The sequence below is a fragment of the Elephas maximus genome, chromosome 25 (genome assembly GCF_024166365.1).
Source record: "Elephas maximus indicus isolate mEleMax1 chromosome 25, mEleMax1 primary haplotype, whole genome shotgun sequence".
Taxonomy (NCBI): Eukaryota; Metazoa; Chordata; class Mammalia; order Proboscidea; family Elephantidae; genus Elephas; species Elephas maximus.
Window position 1 is genome coordinate 5,029,713 of NC_064843.1, and position 18,422 is coordinate 5,048,134.

An 18,422-nucleotide genomic window follows, 5' to 3' on the forward strand; every position below is an offset into this window, starting at 1 on the left:
TCCGCCTGGCAGGGCTTCGGCCCCCACCTAGAAAACAAGGGATAGGCGGCCCCCACCTATAAAATGGGAGGGGCAGTCCCCACCTCGTAGGGCCCCGGCCCTCACCTGTAAAACAGGGAAGGCAGTCCCCACGTCGCAGGGCCTCACCACCCCACCTATAAAATGGGGGGCCAGTCCCACCTCGCAGGCCCTCGACCCCCACCTATTAAATGGGGGGGCGGTCTCCACCTCGCAGGGCCTTGGCTCCAACCTATAAAACGGGTCAGTCCCCACCTGCAAAACGGGGAGGGGGTGGAGGGCAGCGACAGCAGTCTGCACCTCACAGGGCCTTGGCCTCCACCTATAAAATTGGGGGGAGTCCCACCTGGCGGAGCCTCAGCCCCCACCTATTAAATGGGGAGGGCGGTCTCCACCTCGCAGGGCCTCTGCCCCCACCTATATAAACTGGGAGGGGCAGTTCCCACCTCACAGGGCCTTGGGCCCCAACTATGAAATGGGAGGGGTAGTCCCACCTCACAGGGTTTTGGCCCCCAACCTGTAAAATGGAAGGGGCAGTCCCAACTACCAGGGCCTTGGCCTCCACCTATAAAAGGGGGGTCAGTCCCCACCTCGCAAGTCCTCAGCCCCCCACCTGTAAAATGCGGGGGAGGGCAGGGGCAGCAGTCTGCACCTCACAGGGCCTCAGCCCCCACCTATTAAATGGGGGGGCAGTCTCCACCTCACCAGGGCCTCTGCCCCCACCTATATAAACTGGGAGGGGCAGTTCCCACCTCACAGAGTCTTGGCCCCCACCTATAGAATGGGAGGGGCAGTCCCAACTACCAGGGCCTTGGTCCACCTATGAAATGAGGAGGCTGTTCCCACCTTGCAGGGCCTTGGCCCCCACGTGTAAAATAGGGGGGGGGCCTGGCGGCAGCAGTCTACAACTCACAGGGCCTTGGCCCCCACCTATAAAATTGGGGGCAGTCTGCACCTCGCTGGGCCTCGGCCCCCACCTATAAAATGGGGGCCAGCGGCAGCAGTCTGCATCTTGCAGGGCTGTGCAGATCACATGAACATTAGGGAGGACACCTTAACCAAGTCTGAAGACTGTTTCTCCCCATCCTTCCAAGCCTGCCCACCTCTGAGACCCAGAACGGGCCTGGAAGAAAGCCGGCGGGGAGGGGTGGTGGCGGCAGTGGTCACTTAGCAGAGTGCTGCTGGAGGAGTCAAAGGCAGCTCCCAGGTCCCTGAGTCCACCCACTCAGTAGTCCTGAGCACCTGCTGGTGCTGCCCTGCTCTGGGTGGAGCCATCCACCTAGCCAATGTCCAAGTGATAGTGTCTGCAGGAATGACAGCCACCATTCAAGAACTGTCACGAAATGCAATAATACCAGCCCAGCAAAGCTCTGTTCTCTTCGTGGCGGTTCACCTGTTGCCCTGGTAGCAACTCTGTGGAAGACCTGGCATCACACTGTGTGGGCGTTTCGGCAGCTCTTTCCACAGGAACCGATGCACTGAGGGTGGACAGAGAACAAAGGGAAGAAGAGGCAGGCAGGCTGGGAAGGTTTCCATGATGAGGAGATATTTGGGTGGTGTGCAGGTGGATGTGTGTTTTGGAGGGGGCAGCAGCTTCAAGGGCAAAGGCCTGAAGGTATTGTCAAGGTCAGCGCAGGGGACCTTGTGTGCCCAGGCTGAAGATGGGCAGAGGTGGGAGGTGAGTCAGAGCATCGGGGAGGGCTGGTCCCACGGCCTAAGGGCAGGTGAAGACCAGCTAGGCTTCAAGTCAGGAAGCTCCTCTTTTACAGGACCACCTGGCCGCAGTGTGGACCACGGTATGGGGACAGGGAGGACAGACCACTGCACTTAAGCCAGGTTCCAGAGGCAAGGGGGCTCTTCCAGGGCAGGACAGGGCAAAGGGACAGTGGGAAGTGCCCTGAAGTGCACAGGTGTGTAGTAGTGCAGGAGGGGCGCTGACATGCACAGGTGTGTAGGAGACTGAGGGCGGCCGACATGCACAGGTGTGTAGGAGGCAGGGGAGGCCAACGTGCACAGGTGTGTAGGAGGGTAGAGCTGATGTGCACAGGTGTGTAGGAAGCCAAGGGCAGGGGCTAACATGTATGCACAGGTGTGTAGGAGGCCAAGAGGGGCCAACGTGCACAGTGCGTAGGATGCTGAGGGGAGCCGATGTGCACAGGTGTGTAGGAGGCAGAGAAGGGGGGCTAACGTGTACAGGTGTGCTGGATGCTGAGGGGGTTCGACATGCACGGGTCTGCAGGATGCTGGGAGGGCCGATGTGCACAAGTGTGTAGGTTACTGGGGCAGGCTGACGTGCACAGATGTGTAGGGGGGGCTGAGCTAGGAGCAGCGCTGTATCCTCCCTTGGCCGGTGCTGTCCCTCCCTGACCTGGGAGACCCTCCAGCTGTGTGTGGAATCCTTGGGTGAGGTATGCCTGCTTTGCTTTCAAAAGCCAGTTGGGAAAAGCATCACTACTGTGAGGCATGGTGATGTGGCAGGAAGAGGAGACCTCAGTTTGTAGAGAAGCCCACTGCTGCCTCTGGAAAATGAGCACTTCAGCCAGGTGGAGAGTGTTTCCTGGCGGGCAGCAGCTGGAGGCCGTAGCACCTCCATTCCTCTCCCTGGTACTGAACTCATACAGTCCACCCCAAAACACAGCGACTACCCTGCACACAGTCACACGCACAGCATGTAACAACTGTATCCTGTCGTCTTCCTCCAAAGCTGCAGATGGGTGTCCGGTCTTTGCAAGCTTGTGTTGTAAGCATGACTCAGTAACGGCAGATGGACAGGAGGGTGTTTAGAAAACACATGGATTCCAAAAGACGGTCTGAGACAAAGTCCACTTGTCTTCGCTTGTCGCTTATTTGGGTGAGAGGCTCCACCTGGACTGAGAGCCTGGCTGCCCAGTAAGGAGAGTTCAAAACGCTGCAGCCAATCAGAGAACCACATACCTGTTATGCAGCGCACACACGCAAGATGCCACAGCAGCCAGAGCACCACGTACCTGTTTGCATTACACACACACACACACACACACACACACCAGCCGAGTCAGAGCACCATGTTCCTGTTATACATCACTCACATTCTCTCTCTCTCTCTCTCACACACACACACGAGACACCAGCCGAGTCAGAGCACCACGTTCCTGTTACACATCACTCACACATGCACTCGGAAACGAAGAACACCCCACCCTGCAGATGCGGGGATACTGTTGTTACCAACCGGCATTAGCCACAAACACCTTTCCCATGCTCCCTCCTCACATGACTGGGTTCTACCCAGCGCTTCTACCCTGGGCTCTCTGGCACTGGCCTATTTACCTCCAGGCCACTCCTCTGGATGCTGAAAAGGTCAAATGGCTCAGGCTGCTCCCCCACGTGAGCACAGGCTTATAGACTCTGCCAGTGCTAGCTATACCGACAGCCCATTCAAGCTGGTGTCCTGCCTTGTACAAGTAAAACACTGCAGGGGAGGAAAGAAACTGAGGCAGCATTCCAAAATTAAGGCACAGCATCCAAGACAGGCAGGCCCGACATGAAAGAACCACACGGCTCCTGCCGGCCTCTGGATGGCCGTGTGGAAGCTGTGGGCTGAGCAGATGCAGGCACTGGGAGTGGCGGGGGCAGTGAGGCAAGGGCTCTCCTTTCTCTAGTACAAAGCAGGCATGTTCGTGTCATCTATACCCCACAAGGCCCTGCTTCACTCCAGCCCGACGCCTCACCAGCAATGTGTAGGCCAATGAAGAAGTCTGCTGAGGACCCCACGTTTTCCCCAACAACACGGGAAGTACCCACACATTCTCCAGCAGGGCTCACAGACGAGTGGTTGGTGAAGCCTGGTGATAGACACATGGGGGCGTCATGGTCGTCCCCCTACTGTGATATGTTTGGAAATTTTCACTGAAGGAAAAAAAAACTACTTAGGTTATTCCAATTCAGCTTAAAACCATGCAGTGGGTAGCTCGGATAGTTCTGACCTATTTCCTTCACAGAAAGGAGGCTAGTTCATGACACTTAAGGGCCACGCTGTGAACTGATTACAGATTTCCAGCCCCACATACAGAAGAGGGCGTGTTCAGAGTGGAGAGAGAGCAAAGCCGAAGAAGAAACTGCACAAAATCAAAGCTTCCTTCGTCCCCTCTGACTCTAACAGACCAACTCTCAATACAACTGTGGTAGTAGAGCATCTAATACTTGGTTATCAAAATATCTTTACAGAAGCAAAAAAAAAAAAAGAAAAAGCACTTTCAGATGTCCATTCTGTGAAAACTTTTACTATCAAATTAAGAATAGGCAGCAAAAGCAGCAACCTGCTGCGTATTTTCCAAAAGATATGGGGTGGCGGGGGTGGGGCAAAGACACCTCACTGGAATGAAGCAGAACTACAGGATTGATTTGGACAAAAGCAAGACAGCAAATTATATTTTTATCAAGGATTTAAAATGACAAAAACAGCCAGTATAGTTTATTGTAAATCTGAAATGGTCTGAAACAAAAACTGCCGCTGTCAAAACAACACAGGCCCGCAGTGTCAGAATAGAGCCTGTCAACAAAGCGGCAGTCGCCAGGGGCTGAAGGGGATGATGAGGTCCACCACCTGGGGTCTGCCATCTAGGATCCCATACCACATGGTGCCCCCCTGTGCGCAGGTGGCCATCGTCAGCAGGCACGAGAGCAGACCAAGCCCGCGGTGCCCCTGACACACCTAACTTGGTCTTTTGTCCACACCAAGGCTGGATCGGACAACCTGGAAAGGACTCTGGTCCAATTTGCACAAAGACTTCACTGTCTTTAACGTAAAATACCTAAAGCTCCTTCTGATACCCCTGGTTCCGTCACTATCCAAGATGAACAGTGTATAGAAATAAGAAAATAAAGACGTCACGTTGCTTTAGAAAAACTGTCCTCAAAACATGCCGTCTGCAAGTTTCCAGGTTACTCTTGTGCTCACACATGGGTGAGGGGATGGTTGGATGAAGAGATGGATGTTCACTCAGGGGCCATGTGACTTCCAACCTCTAGTTTATAGCAAACGTCCACGGTGCCATCATTGCACAGCCACATGCTAGTTTTTGTCTCAAATACTAGTCCCAATAAATGCTTACCTTTTCTAAAACCCAGAAACCTTAATTCAAGTGACAAAATACATTAGTTCTCATTTGCTTTGCAAAAATCCCCGTTTCAGAAAGATTCCACACTAGGGGCTATTCCTCACATGAGTTCATGGTATCAGGATCATAGAGTACCAGAATACTCTTAAATTGTATTTATTTTAAGGCACTTTCCCAATAAAGCATAAATAAAAAAACACTGCCTCTGTAAAACATAACTAGATTTTAATAAACGTAACAGTGAGAGCCAAATCTGAGACAAACCAGGGAAATCTAACTGTACTGTAACGTTCATCACCTCAAAATGGCTTAATTTCATTTGCTTGCTGAAAAAGAAAAAAAAGACTATAAAAAGGCAGCAGAGGGAAAAAGTCCGCGGAGCCATGACCCTGGAAGGAGGTTCCAGGCCACTCACAGATCAGACGGAAGTTAACTCCATTCTCCAAAAAACACTACACAGTAACAGGTAGACTCCGTGGTTTCACCAACTGCACCCTCTCACTGGTTTTTAGCGTTGCTTATCAAGCTGTTCAAGGACTGAACTAGTGAACAAAACACTGCCATTTGTCTTACAAGCACCTGGTAACATTTCATGCCCGTGGCAAACGCCATTTGTGCCCTGCTAGTTTGTGGATCACCCCATGTACCGAGACTTCCCATCACCATACAGTTGATTATATATTATATAAACAATCTTGTATACAGTAACCATAAGGACAGTTGGGAATATACTGAGTGCCTGTGCGTTTCCAGAAATGGACACTTTTGCCTCTACTTCCCTCCTAATATTTGTCTTCTAACTTCTGCCATATTTAACCCATTAATCACTTGAGAGTAAAACTCCCTTCTCCTCTAGCGTCTCTTTATCCTCAAACCTCAGAGAAAATAACCCACAGGAAGTCACTTCCGAGGATGGCAGCTGAGACAGGTAAAACACATTGTTTCTAGGTCTAAGATCAGGACACACCTCTCTTCACTTAGCCTCACAAAACCTAGATACATCAGTCAGTTTGGAGGCTAGAACGTCCTATAGTGGCCTCAATAGTTTCATCTTCACACCTGCTACTAAATTCATAAACTATACACGTAAAATTAACACTGTCAAAGCCCCACCCACTGCAAACAGAAGCAGAGAACTTGGAAAAACGTCACCAAACTCCAGGTAAAACAAGCCGGGCAGCAAAGGCACCAGGGTGCATCACAGACGCCCAGTGGAGTATGCTACCATGTCAGATGCGCAGACCCACCAACGGCAGATGCCAACGTCCACTCGCCCACTCCAGCACTGAGGAGCTGCAATCCCACACCCCACATGAGCTTGGTCACCAAGGTACCTCTTGCTTCTCAAGACAAGGCAAAGACTCCCACAGTCAGCGGTAGCAGCGTTCTCTCCCAAGCCTTGGTGCCAGGACACGTTTGAGCGTTAGCAGCCAGGGCGATGAGTCATGGCACCCACAGCAGAAGTGCCCAGGTGCGTGAGGGCCCACTCACCACGTCCTCCAAGATCACTCTGAATGCTCATTAGTTCTAGAATTCTTAATGGAGCTTCCAGCACTGTCCTGGAAAGGCCATCAGTGCCCAGGAGCTCCTCACAGTAAACTCCCTGCCCAGAGGCTCCCTGCAGAGAGCCCCCTGCCCAGCAGCCCCCTGCAGAGAGCCCCCTGCCCAGCAGCTCCCCAGTGAGCCCCTGTGGCTCCCCGTAGTGAGCCCCCTGCCCAGTGGCCCCCCCCGTGAGCCCCCTGCCCAGCAGCTCTCCACAGTGAGACCCTGCAGCTCCCTGCAGTGAGCCCCCTGCCCAGTCCCCTGCAGTGAGCCCTGTGTGTCTGAGCTATGGTCACAGGGGCATGCACAACACCATGCACAGGCCTCTCACAGCTCGCCTCCAAGCAGGGCAGGTGTATGGGTGACATGAGGACGCAATAGTGAGATGGACGGCCGCTCTGAGATGCTGCAGTGCAGCCTGGCCTAGGCTGCCCATGCTGGCTCCGAAGAGGCTCTGATGGACCAAGGCCTCTCCCAGCAGCCTCTCACCATCAGTCCTGGTGCCCTGCGCTCAGACAACTGTCACCATCAGCACTGGGCAGCCTTGCCTTGTGAGGGGCCACTCCCCTGCCCATGGGTCGGGTCCTAAGACATGCTACCGCCATCACCCAGGGGAGAGCCAACCCCAGGGCATAAAAAACCTGTTTCAGCTGAGAAAAACCTCCTTAGAGGCCATTTTGGTAATTCTTAAAATCAGAGAAGCCTTTATTTCAAGCAAGACTGCCTTAAAAAGATGGCTGTGGACCCACTGTGAGCGTGTCTCTCACACACAGCACCAAAATATACGTTAAAAAAATAAAAATCACGCAGCCTGTTCCTCACATACGTATCTCCCCAGAAGCCACACAACCCAAAAACAAAAGAGGAGAAAATCAAACTCCATACCCTCACACATGAGTCTTTGAATTAGAATTTACAAATTTATATATTCTGTCCTATGAAAAAACAAACAAAAAACCAAGCGGTAAGAAAAAGTTTTAGACGAAAGTTGGACAAGCCTTAGAATAGAGAAAGCACACTATCTGCCTCCAACCTAACAGAGAGCGGCAGACCGGTGCTTTCCACATCCTGAGCAGGAGGCTCGTGGGACTGATGTCCCACAGGACACAGCACTCGACGTAAACGAGTCCTCCAGCAGCCAGAGCCTGAGAGCAGGAAGAATGCACGGCAGACACAGAGGCTTTTGCTGCATGGTTTTCCAGCACTTAAAAGAGCCATTTTCCTCTTCAGAAAAAATGCCGATTCAAAAAAAAGGGAAAAGGGGGAAAAGGAGTTCTCTACTGCAGTAAAGATCCCGTGGCCACCAGCAGCTGTGACATGTCCTGGGTGGTGGCCGTGCGCGGGTCCCCGGCACAGGGTCTACTTGGGCTCCTCGATCACGCCCTTGCTGAGGTCGGTCATTTTAGGGTATTTCACTTTCTTCTGGTCCAGTTCATTCTGAGCCCAAAGTAGTAGTTTCAGTAATTTTGCCAGCTTGGGTGTCGACTCACGATTCTCATAATCTAGGACGGCTTGGTTAACTTCACTCCACACCTAGGAAATAAGTATACCCAATAAAAACAATTGCATATATAAAGCACCAGAAATAGAGCAGGGATCTATTAATGAACTCATTTTAACACCCTCTGGGACCCATTCTGCGTGAGCGTGCTTTCTAAAGGCTAAGCCTGTAGCTACAAGGTACTCGGGACACCTGGCACAGTCCTGGGCTCCACTGAGGCGGCCAGGCCCCTCACCTTCTGCCGCTGCATCATGTTGAGGAGGTCCCCAAAGGGCGACTCCTCGGGGCTGTCAAAGGCCAGCAGGGCCAGGGTGCGCTCCATCTCCGTCAGGCACTCCCGGCTCTCCTCGCCCTGCTCCGCCAGCTGTGTCTGGGCAAACTCCAGTGCTGCCTCCGTCTCCCGCTGCCGGATCAGCTCAATCAGATGCTGCTGCTGCTCAGGGGCAAAGACAGCGGCTGAGGCGGCACGCGCCCAGGCTGGCCCGGCAGTGCGGGCTTGTTTCTAGTCCCAGCACCTCTGAGCGATGACGTGCATTTTTACACAAGAAATTATTTCTGAAATACATGACCAACAGCTAACTCCAACCCCTCTCCACATAAACTGAAATGATACCTTGTTAGTACAAACTGGCCTGGTTATTTTCTGAATTCTTACAAATAATCCTTACTTAGCGAACACCCCAAACCAGATGAATCTCACCTGCAGGTGAAAGTACAGGTACCGGTTTGTGTCTAGGAGCTCCGGGTGGAGGCTGTTGATCAGCGCGATTGCCTCCTGGATTTGGCCTTTCAGGATCATCTCTCGGATTTTGATTCGTTCGTCAAGTGTCTCGAGATCCACGCTAGGTTCAATCCCAGACTCCATTCGAAACTTTTCCGCTGCTTCCTTAAAACCCTCTGAAAATGAAACAAACACAAAGACTTTTTATTCCAGGAAGCCCACTTGCTTCCATTAAATAACCTCTGACACAAAAAGCGCTGTCTTGGGATTTGCTATTAACATCTTTGTAATTTACTACTTTTACAGTTTTGGAGTCCTGGTGACACAGTGGTTAAGAGCTTGGCTGCTAACCGAAGGTCGGCAGTTCAAATCTACCAGCTGCTCCTTGGAAACCCTGTAGGGCAGTTGTACTCTGTCCTATAAGGTCACTATGAGCTGGAATCGACTCAACGGCAACAGATTTTTTTTACCTGATACAGAAAACGAAAAGGCTGTTTTAAATTCATTCCCTCCCATCTCGTCCATGGAAACGCTGGTGGTGCAGTAGTTAAGAGTTAAGGCTACTAACCAAAAGGTCGACGGTTTGAATCTACCAGGCACTCCCTGAAAACTCTACGGGGCAGTTCTACTCTGTCCTATAGGGTCGCTATGAGTCAGAATCGACACAACAGCAACGGGCAATGGGTTCATCTCATCCACACACTCTCTGGCATCTCAGCCAGAGGCTTGGGACAATGACTCAAAGCTCAGTGTTTTGGTGAGGATACCTCTAAGAGATCAAGACCGTATAGGTGCTCAGAGGCCACAGAGCTGATTCCAGGTGACTCAAGACAGACCAGCTGAGACACCAAAGTGCCTGTGGGCCTGTGTGCCAGCTTAGTGAGCACTGACTCAGTGAGTTCCACCTCCAGTAAGTCCACAATTCTTTACAACATCAAACCAGAGTGTGCGCACCTCTCTCACATGCAGCTAAAGGCCTGCATTTCCTGACCACTTTCCAAAATGCTTTTAAACGGACATTAATTTGGGGGAAAAGAACTGGGGACCAAAGGGAGGGAGACTAACTTTTCATTTTATACCTTTTGAAAACAGCTGAATTTTCTTACCACATATGTATAATTACCCCTTTTCCTCCCAAATATCAGTGAAAACTGTCTGAGCCTTAGGACAACAGACCACTTTTATATGCTTCTGGCCAAGAGAGATCAACTATTTGGAATTTTAACATACTTCAGAAAATTCTTAATTATCTTGATTATGTAGCTTTAAAAACAACAAAGGTCAAGAAACTTTTTTTTTCTTAGGTCTCAGAGACTGAATAGCTGATTTCCCGAAGAAGCTACTTTAAACAGGATAATTTGTATATTTATTAAGTTTTCACCATCTTTATATCATCTTTTGCAACACAACATAACTTTACTCTTGACTTCAGTAGTAAAGCTCTATCTGTGTGTACAAAAAGGGAAATTTGTGTCCAAGAATTAGGGTCCTTATTGCAAACCATTACCTGTGACGAGGTAGTTCATGATGAGCCGATTCATGTCTGCTCGCTGAATATGTAAGTTATTGAGTTTTTCCATCCACTCATCTTTTGTAATTTCATCAGGTTTTTCTGCATAACTCATTCTGGTCAATTTCTACAAGAAAAAAAATTATATCTTAAGTGGTGAAGAATTCTGACAATCATGACCATTTCTGAAATAAACACACAGCCACATCACAGAAATGAAAAGGAGAAAGTCGAGAGACTTCAAATCTGGAAACCAGGCCTGAGGCCTCCCAAACGTATATCCCGAGACCAGGAAGAAGCCAGGGTGTTTATAAGGCAGGATAAATCTGAGGGTGCACCGAGATGTCTTAGAACTAAAAGGTTGAGAGGTCGGTCGGGGTCAGGTCAAGTAAAGCCCTATAGGTGGAGGGAAGAGCTGAGATTCTGCTCTAAGTGCAAAGGACAGCCACTGCAGAGTTATAAGCTCCAAAATTATACACTAGGATGTATGTTCGAAAAAGGCTACAATCTGTACTAACTAGGCTGACAAAAATTAAGAAGTCTGACAATACCAAGTGTAGGCAAAGACATGGAGTTCTCTTGAACACTTTCATACTGCTGTTAGAATAGACTGGTCCTGCGGAAACAACGTGGCACGCTCTTGTAACGGTGAACGTGGGTACTCCTTGTCATTATTAGCTGCCATGGGGTTGGCTCCAACTCATGGCCACCTTATGTACAACAGAACAAAACACTGCCCAGTCTTGTGCCATCATCATAATCATTTGTATGTTTGAGGCCATTGTTGAAGCTATTGTGTAGTGCCTTCCGATTTCGGAGGCTCATCTTCCAGCACTACACTGGACAATGTTCTGTTGTGATTCATAGCGTTTTCACTAGCTAATTTTCAGAAGCAGATCATCAGGCCCTTCTTTCTAGTCTGTCTTAGCCTGGAAGCTCCCCTGAAATCTGTCTGCCATGGGTGGCAGACATACCAGAGACATAGCTGGTATCTGAAATACCAGAGACATAGCTTCCAGCATCACAGCAACACACAAGCTACCACAGTACAACAAACTGACAGACAGGTAGTGGGTGGGTGTTCTCCTTACAGCCCAACAATTCTACCCCTGCTAGATGTACATACTCTAGAAAAAGTTACAAAAGTGTGCCAGGGGACACACAAGCCTGCTTGCAGAAGCACCATCGACAATGGCTAACATGTGGAAGGCACTCAATGTCCAATCAACAGCGGGATGGACAAATGGACTGTAGGATACACAGCCACAATCCCATGTCTAAAGCCATCGGGTCTACATGATCTGGAATTCAGAATTCTTCATATTATAGAACAATTACATGGCACAATTTACCACACGTTACGTAACATCCTCATTGGTGTCTGAGACAGCACCCCATAATCAAACATTATTTCTTCAGTGAAATGCACAAATATTCAACTTTAATGGAATAAAAGCTATTGAATACCCTTACCCAGATAAGGTTTTACTCCCAAATGGGTTAAAAACAAAGTTTTTGGTTTTCAGAGCTGTCTGGATTTCAGAATTGCTGAGAAGGAACTGCAGCTGTTCACACAACAGAATTTAACAGAGCAGCTACAAGGAGCTCACGCAGTTACAGAGATGTCTCTTAGGAACGACAGCAAATGAAAAAGCAAGTTGCAGAGACCTAGGGGTGGCATCATAGTTTTGTGAAAACCAAAAAACAAGGCAAACTAAATAATACGTGTTTTAGAAATAAATGCGTACGTGGCAGACCCATTTTTTTAAGTAAGGGCATGAAATATAAAACTCAGGGGGATGGTTACAGGTGGGGGCGGGCTGGCAGCTCTGACAGCTTCGGGAGCTGGAGTGCTGGAGCGTGACTTCTAGGATGTATGGTGAGCACACAAGTGTCTGGTTCATTTTTCGGTTTTGTAACTTACATACAAGCTTTGTAACTTACCTACAAACTATGGCTATTACTTTATGCACAGCGAAGCACACGATAAACTGTTTCAATAAGAGAATTGAAGGATGGCTCTGGTTTTCTGGCAGAAGATGGAAGGTAGGCAGTATGGCAAGAGCTGAGCATGAAGACCAGGAGGAGACATGCAGGCTGAGAGGATGGCCATGTGGACTAAGATGGTAGAAGAGGGCAGAAAGACGGGCCAGATCCAGATTCTCTGGACACTGAGCCAATGCGACTTGCCGATGGCCTGAAGGTGGGGTGATGGAAAGGAAGGATCCAGGAAGATGAGGTGTCAAGTTTGAGACCTTGAAACGTGAGGCCATGGATAACAAGGACAGACAGGGAGTGGAACAGGTTTGAGGAGTGGGGCAAGTTTGGGGAGACTATGAGACAAGCAGGTGGAGAAGTCAAGCAGGCACCTGATCACAGGTCCTGAGCTCAGTGCTGGAAATGTTAATTACGGAAACATCCACGAACAAATGATATTTAAAGAAGGTTTGGCAAAGATCACCTAGGGAAAAAGCGTACATGGGGAGGCAGGGGGAACCAGACAAAGCCCTCAGGTCCTTGGAGGATACCAAAACGTAGAGGCCATGCAGAGACGGAGGTGCCAGCAGCAGAGTATGAACAAAAATCACTAAAACCAACACATGTTGTCACACACACACAAGACTTATCTCTTGTAGCACTAGGTCAACTGCATCACTAAGATGAAGTGTATATTCAGAGACAACAATTAAAGGTAACTTAAGGACCTGTTGTTTGACTCCACCAGGTGCTCCTTGGAAACCCTATAGAGCAGTTCTACTCTGTCCTATAGGGTTGCTTTGAGTTGGAATCGACTTAACGCCAATGGGTATGGGTAAGGACCTATTGGCCCAGTGGTTAAGAGTCTGAATGCTAATCAAAAAAGTCAGCAGTTTGAATTCACCAGCCTTTCTTTGTAAACCATATGAGGCCGTTCTACCTGTCCTATAGGGTCGTTATGAGTCAGAAGCAACTCAATGGCAATGGGTTTTAAGGACCAATATGAAAAGCCCTTTACAAAAGCCCCCTTTCAGTTTCCATTTGGCAATCAGCAATCACAGAGGACTACCTGGGGGAGGTGAGGGTGATCTTAAAAAGCAGCACCGTGCAGAGCTGACCCTGTTCTTTGCAGGAAGAACTGCCAGCCTCAACCTCCAACAGTTACATATTCCACAGAAACAAGCCAGCATCAAAAATCCTTTCTGCCAAGATACATTCCCTAGACACCGAGAGCCAGAACCACTTGCTTTCCACGCCATGACATCCGTGCTTACCAGCTCAGTTTCTGCTTTTAAAAAGCAGATTCGTTATAAAAATCGTTCGCTTGGCGAAGTCAGATATAAGAAGTCTGAGTAACTATTGCTATTCTAGTTGACGGTTCTTCCTGAACGTCAGCACCTTCACTTCAAAGACGTTGTCTTTAGGAAGAGAAACAGGGTGACAGCTCCGAGGTACAACCAAGGTTAGGTGTCTACTTCGGGAGGGAAGAAAAAGACCGAAAACGAAGCAAACGAAATAATACGTCCACCACCTTCCAGCATCACAGGTCGAGAGGGTAAACGTCCAGCTGCGGAGAACGCGCCCCGTTCTCAGGCCTCCGCCCCGCAAGACTTCCACGCGGGACTCTTTTTGGGACCGTCCCTCCCGGCCCCGACCTGCCCACCAGCCCCGGCCCCGACCTTGGCTTGCCCACCGGCCCCGGCCTCCCCACCGGCCCCGGCCCCGACCTTGGCTTGCCCACCGGCCCCGGCCTCCCCACCGGCCCCGGCCCCGACCTTGGCTTGCCCACCGGCCCCGGCCTCCCCACCGGCCCCGGCCCCGACCTTGGCTTGCCCACCGGCCCCGGCCCCGACCTTGGCTTGCCCACCGGCCCCGGCCCCGGCCTGCCCGCCCGCCCGCCCCGCGCTCCCGGTGACGCTCGGCCGGCCGCCGCAGCCATCTTACCGTGTGACCCACCTCCCGCGCTGCACGGTCTCGGCAGCAGCGGCGGCTCCGTGGCCGCTCCAGGGGGCTGGGGCCGGGCTGGGGAAGGGGCGGCGGCGGCGGCGGCGCCGGAAGAGAGAGAGGCGGTGGCCACAGCCAGGCGGGGGCGGAGAGGAGGAGGTGACACACGGGCGGCCGCCCCCTCAGCCTACTATCGCGAGATCCCGGGCGGCAACCAATGGAGGTTTCCTGCGAAGGGGCGGAGCGCGACAGTCACCCGGAAGTGCAAACACCAGCTTCCGTCCTTGCGCAGAACTCCCTCGCGCGGAGCCGTCGCTCTACGGGTTGGCGCGAGAGTCAAATCGCATCGATCGCTTCTAAGGAAGATGGCAGACCCCGCAGCGTCGAGGTGCGGATACTTCGCGCGGGGATGGCGACGCCTAGACTGAGTCAGAAACGAAGGCCCCAGCGTCCTTTCCCGTCGTTTGTGTGAGGCCGGGGGAATGGGGCAGGGGCGGGGGAAAAGATGCCTGGTGCTCCTAGGCCGCCCCGCAGACGGAGTCGCCTCCCGACGGCCTGCTTCCCAGGCGCTTGCCTTCCCACGGCCCAGGGGCGGAGCCATTAGGTCGGGCCGGGAGTGGGCGCTCTCGAAGGCTGTTGGGGTGAATTCCTTGTTGATTCCACGAGTGTCATTGAGCGCGTGCTCCCTCGAGGCCAGATAGGCCGGACCATCGTGCCCGCAGGGAGCCTCCCGTCCAGACTCGTCACGTCGTCTCACGAGCGGCCGCTTGGGCCGCCTGCGCCGAGGGAAGGGTCGGGGGCTTGCGGAAGACCACCTTGAGAAGGCGGCGCGCCATTTTCCCCGGCTGCCGCTGGATCCGCCGGACGAGGCCGTAGCGCATGTTCGCGGGTTTATTTCCTTATTTCAGTCTGTTTTCTGAAGAAGAATGCCGACTCCTCCAGGGCAGGGTCTTGATTTCCCATTGCTGGAGATTCAAATTAAAAGATTTAAGTGCGCTTCGGGAAAAAATGTTAGAAATGTTGAGGGGGCAGCCCTTTACATGGTCCGGTGAGAATCTCACGGCAAGTCTTTAGAAGTCAGGAGTGAGATGGTTTCGTGTGATTGCTTGTTCAGTTTTATGAGATCTGAATAACCACCAAAGTGATATCAAACTTTTTCAGACAGAAAGCACGTCCAATTGGCAGTTTGGCCATGAAGAATGGTTATGGCCATTTTGCATCCTTTGCAGCTGTTTATACCTATAATAAATAACTTTAGAGATCAACTTAAAAACGTGCCGGGGGTTATAGAGTTTTAAAATTCTTTCAGGATTATACAAGCAAAAAGCTTGAAGGCCCAGCGTCGTAGGGAGATAGACTATTCCTGACTAAAGAGGCTTTAGCAGTGCTCACCTGTCAGCTGTGCTTTCCCTGTGGGTAATACAGTTAATAGTCCCTCCTCTCCCCCTCCAGCCAAGTAGTTGTCAAGTCCTACTGATTTCACCTCCTTCATCGCATCTAGAAAGCAGCTGCTTTTTATTGTTTTCCAACTTTTCCCCTATTGAGGAAAAATTTTGTTGTCAAGTGCCATCGAGTCACTTCTGACTCATAGCGACCCCACCGTGTACGAAACACTGCCCGGTCCTGCACCATCCTCATAATTGTTGCTGCGTTTGAGCCCATTGTTGCAGTCACTGTGTCAATCCATCTCCTTGAGGGTCTTTCTTATTTTCTTTGATCCTCTACCAAGCATGATGTCTTTCTCCAGGGACTGATCCCTCCTGATGACATGTCCAAAGTACGTAAGACCAAGTGTTGCCATCCTCCTTTCTAAGGAGCATTCTGACTGTACTTCCAACACAGATTTGTTTGTTCTGGCAGTCTATGGTATACTCAGTATTCTTTGCCAACACCATAATTAAGAGGCATCAATTCTTTGGTCCTCCTTATTCATTGTCCAGCTTTCGCATACGTTTCGGGTGATTGAAAACACCATGGATTGGGCAAGGCACACCTTAGTCCTCAAGGTGACAGCTGTTTAACACTTTAAAGAGATCCTTTGCAGGAGATTTGCCCAATGTAGTGAGTCTTCTGATTTCTTGACTGCTGCTTCCATGGATGTTGATTTTGGATCCAAGTAAAATGAAATCTTTGAGAACGTCAATATTTACTCCATTTATCATGATGTTGCTTGTTGGTCCAGTTGTGAGGACTTTTGTTTTCTTTATGTTGAGGTGTAATCCATACTGGAGGCTGTGGTCTTTGATCTTCATCATCAGTAAGTGCTTCCAGTCCTCTTCACTTTCAGCAAGCAAGGTTGTGTCATCTGCATAACGCAGGTTATCAGAGAGTCTTCCTCCAGTCCTGATGCCCCGTTCTTCTTCTGTAGTCCAGTTTCTTGGATTATTTGCTCAGCATACAGATTGAATAAGTATGGTAAAAGGATACAACCCTGATGCACACCTTTCCTGACTTTAAATCGCGCGGTATTCCCCTTGCTCTGTTCAAACAGCTGCCTCTTGATCTCTGTACAGGTTCTTATGAGTACAGTTAAGTGGTCTGGAACTCCCATTCTTCACAGCGTTATCCATAATTTGTGATGATCCGCACAGTTGAATGCCTTTGCGTAGTCAGTAAAACACAGGTAGACATATTTCTGGTATTCTCTGCTTTTAGCCAAGATCTGTCTAACATCAGCAATGATATCCCTCATTCCACATCCACTTTTGAATCTGGCTTGAGTTTCTGGCAGTTCCCTGTCGATGTATTGCTGCAAGCGTTTTTTAAATTATTTTCAGCAAAACTTTACTTGTATGTGATATTAATTATATTGTTCAATTATTGCTGCATTCTGTTGGATCACCTTTCTTTGGAGTGGTTGCAAATATGGATCTCTTCCAGTTGGTTGGCCAGGTAGCTGTTATCCAAATTTCTTGGCATAGACTAGCGAGCACTTCCAGCACTGCACCTGTTTGTTGAAACATCTCAATTGATACTCTGTCAGCTCCTGGAGCCTTGTTTTTCGCAGGTGCCTTCAGTGTAGCTTGGACTTCTTCAGTACCATCAATTTCTGCTCATATGCTACTTCTCGAAATGGTTGAACATTGACCAGTTCTTTTTGGTATAATGACTCTGTATTCCTTCCGTTTTCTTTTGATGTTTCTTGTGTCGTTTAATATTTATCTCATAGAATCCTTCACTATTGTAACTCGAGGCTTGAACTTTTTCTTCAGTTCTTTCAGCTTGAGAAATGCCAAGCGTGTTCTTCTCTTTTGGTTTTCTATTCCCAGCTTTTTGTGCATGTCATCATAATACTTGACTGTCTTCTCAAGCTGCCCTTTGAAATCTGTTCAGTTCTTCATCATTTCTTCCTTTTGCTTTAACTGCTCAACGTTCAGGAGCACGTTTTAGAGTCTCTTCTCACATCCATTTAGGTCTTTTCTTTCTCTCCTGTCTTTTCAATGCCCTTTTGCTTTCTTCATGTGTGATGTCCTTGATGTCATTCCACAACTCTTCTGGTCTTCAGTCATTAGTGTTCAACGTGTGGCATCTATTCTTGAGGTGGTCTCTAAATTCAGGTGGGATATATTCATGGTCATACTTTGGCTCTCATCTGCTTGTTCTAATTTTCTTCAGTTTCAACTTGAATGTGCATAGGAGCAGTTGATGGCCTGTTCTACAGTTGGCCCCTGGCCTTGTTCTGACCGATGATATTGAGCTTTTCCATCGTCTTTTTCACAGATGTAGTTGATTTGATTCCTGTGTATTCCATCTGGTGAGGTCCATGTGTATAGTCACTGTTTATGTTGGTGAAAAAAGGTATTTGAGAGGAAGAAGTCGTTGGTCTTGCAAAATTTATCATGGGATCTCCAGGATCATTCTGTCACCAAGGCCGTATTTTCCAATCACGGTCCTCCTCCTTTGTTTCCAGCTTTCGCGTTCCAATCACTAGTGATTAGCAATGCATCCTGATTGCATGTTCGATCCATTTCAGACTGCAAAAACTGGGAAAAATCTTCAGTTTCTTCATCTTTGGCCTTAGTGGTTAGTGCATAAATTTGAATAATACTCATATTAACTGGTCTTCCTTGTAGGTGTATGATTATTATCCTATCACTAACAGCATTGTAC

At 49.6% G+C, this 18,422-nt stretch overlaps 2 protein-coding genes across 4 annotated transcripts in view; one reads left to right on the forward strand and one right to left on the reverse strand.

Annotated features, from left to right (window-relative positions):
* Positions 1 to 7,565: 7,565 nt before the first annotated feature.
* On the reverse strand, positions 7,566 to 14,475 carry GID8 (GID complex subunit 8 homolog). Of its 2 annotated transcripts, none has more exons than XM_049869762.1 (5): positions 14,313 to 14,475; positions 10,389 to 10,518; positions 8,861 to 9,057; positions 8,396 to 8,593; positions 7,566 to 8,192 (listed from the first exon to the last, which is right to left on the reverse strand). In XM_049869762.1, exons 2-5 carry the CDS (start codon positions 10,504 to 10,506, stop codon positions 8,019 to 8,021), a joined length of 687 nt encoding a protein of 228 aa, XP_049725719.1. In that variant the 5' UTR covers positions 10,507 to 10,518; positions 14,313 to 14,475; the 3' UTR covers positions 7,566 to 8,018. The 2 variants fall into 2 exon arrangements, with proteins under 2 accessions (XP_049725719.1, XP_049725720.1); XM_049869763.1 differs by lacking the exon at positions 14,313 to 14,475 and adding an exon at positions 13,643 to 13,840.
* A 157-nt stretch (positions 14,476 to 14,632) lies between these two features.
* The window catches only part of DIDO1 (death inducer-obliterator 1), a 62,688-nt gene continuing 58,898 nt past the window's right edge, over positions 14,633 to 18,422 (forward strand). The window contains exon 1 of one of the 2 annotated variants that reach the window (XM_049868941.1): positions 14,633 to 14,700. The gene's annotated coding sequence lies outside the window, so the exon portion shown is untranslated. Of the gene's footprint in view, positions 14,781 to 18,422 lie in introns of both variants that reach the window. The other variant, XM_049868940.1, reaches the window with a different exon arrangement.

Coding starts and splice junctions, on each gene's coding strand:
- GID8 (XM_049869762.1), bottom strand. CDS start 10,506: ATGAGTTATGCAGAAAAACCTGATGAAATTACAAAAGATGAGTGGATG. Junction 9,058..10,388: donor CATGAACTACCTCGTCACAG/GTAATGGTTTGC, acceptor TTTCATTTTCAG/AGGGTTTTAAGGAAGCAGCG. Junction 8,193..8,395: donor ACATGATGCAGCGGCAGAAG/GTGAGGGGCCTG, acceptor CTTATTTCCTAG/GTGTGGAGTGAAGTTAACCA.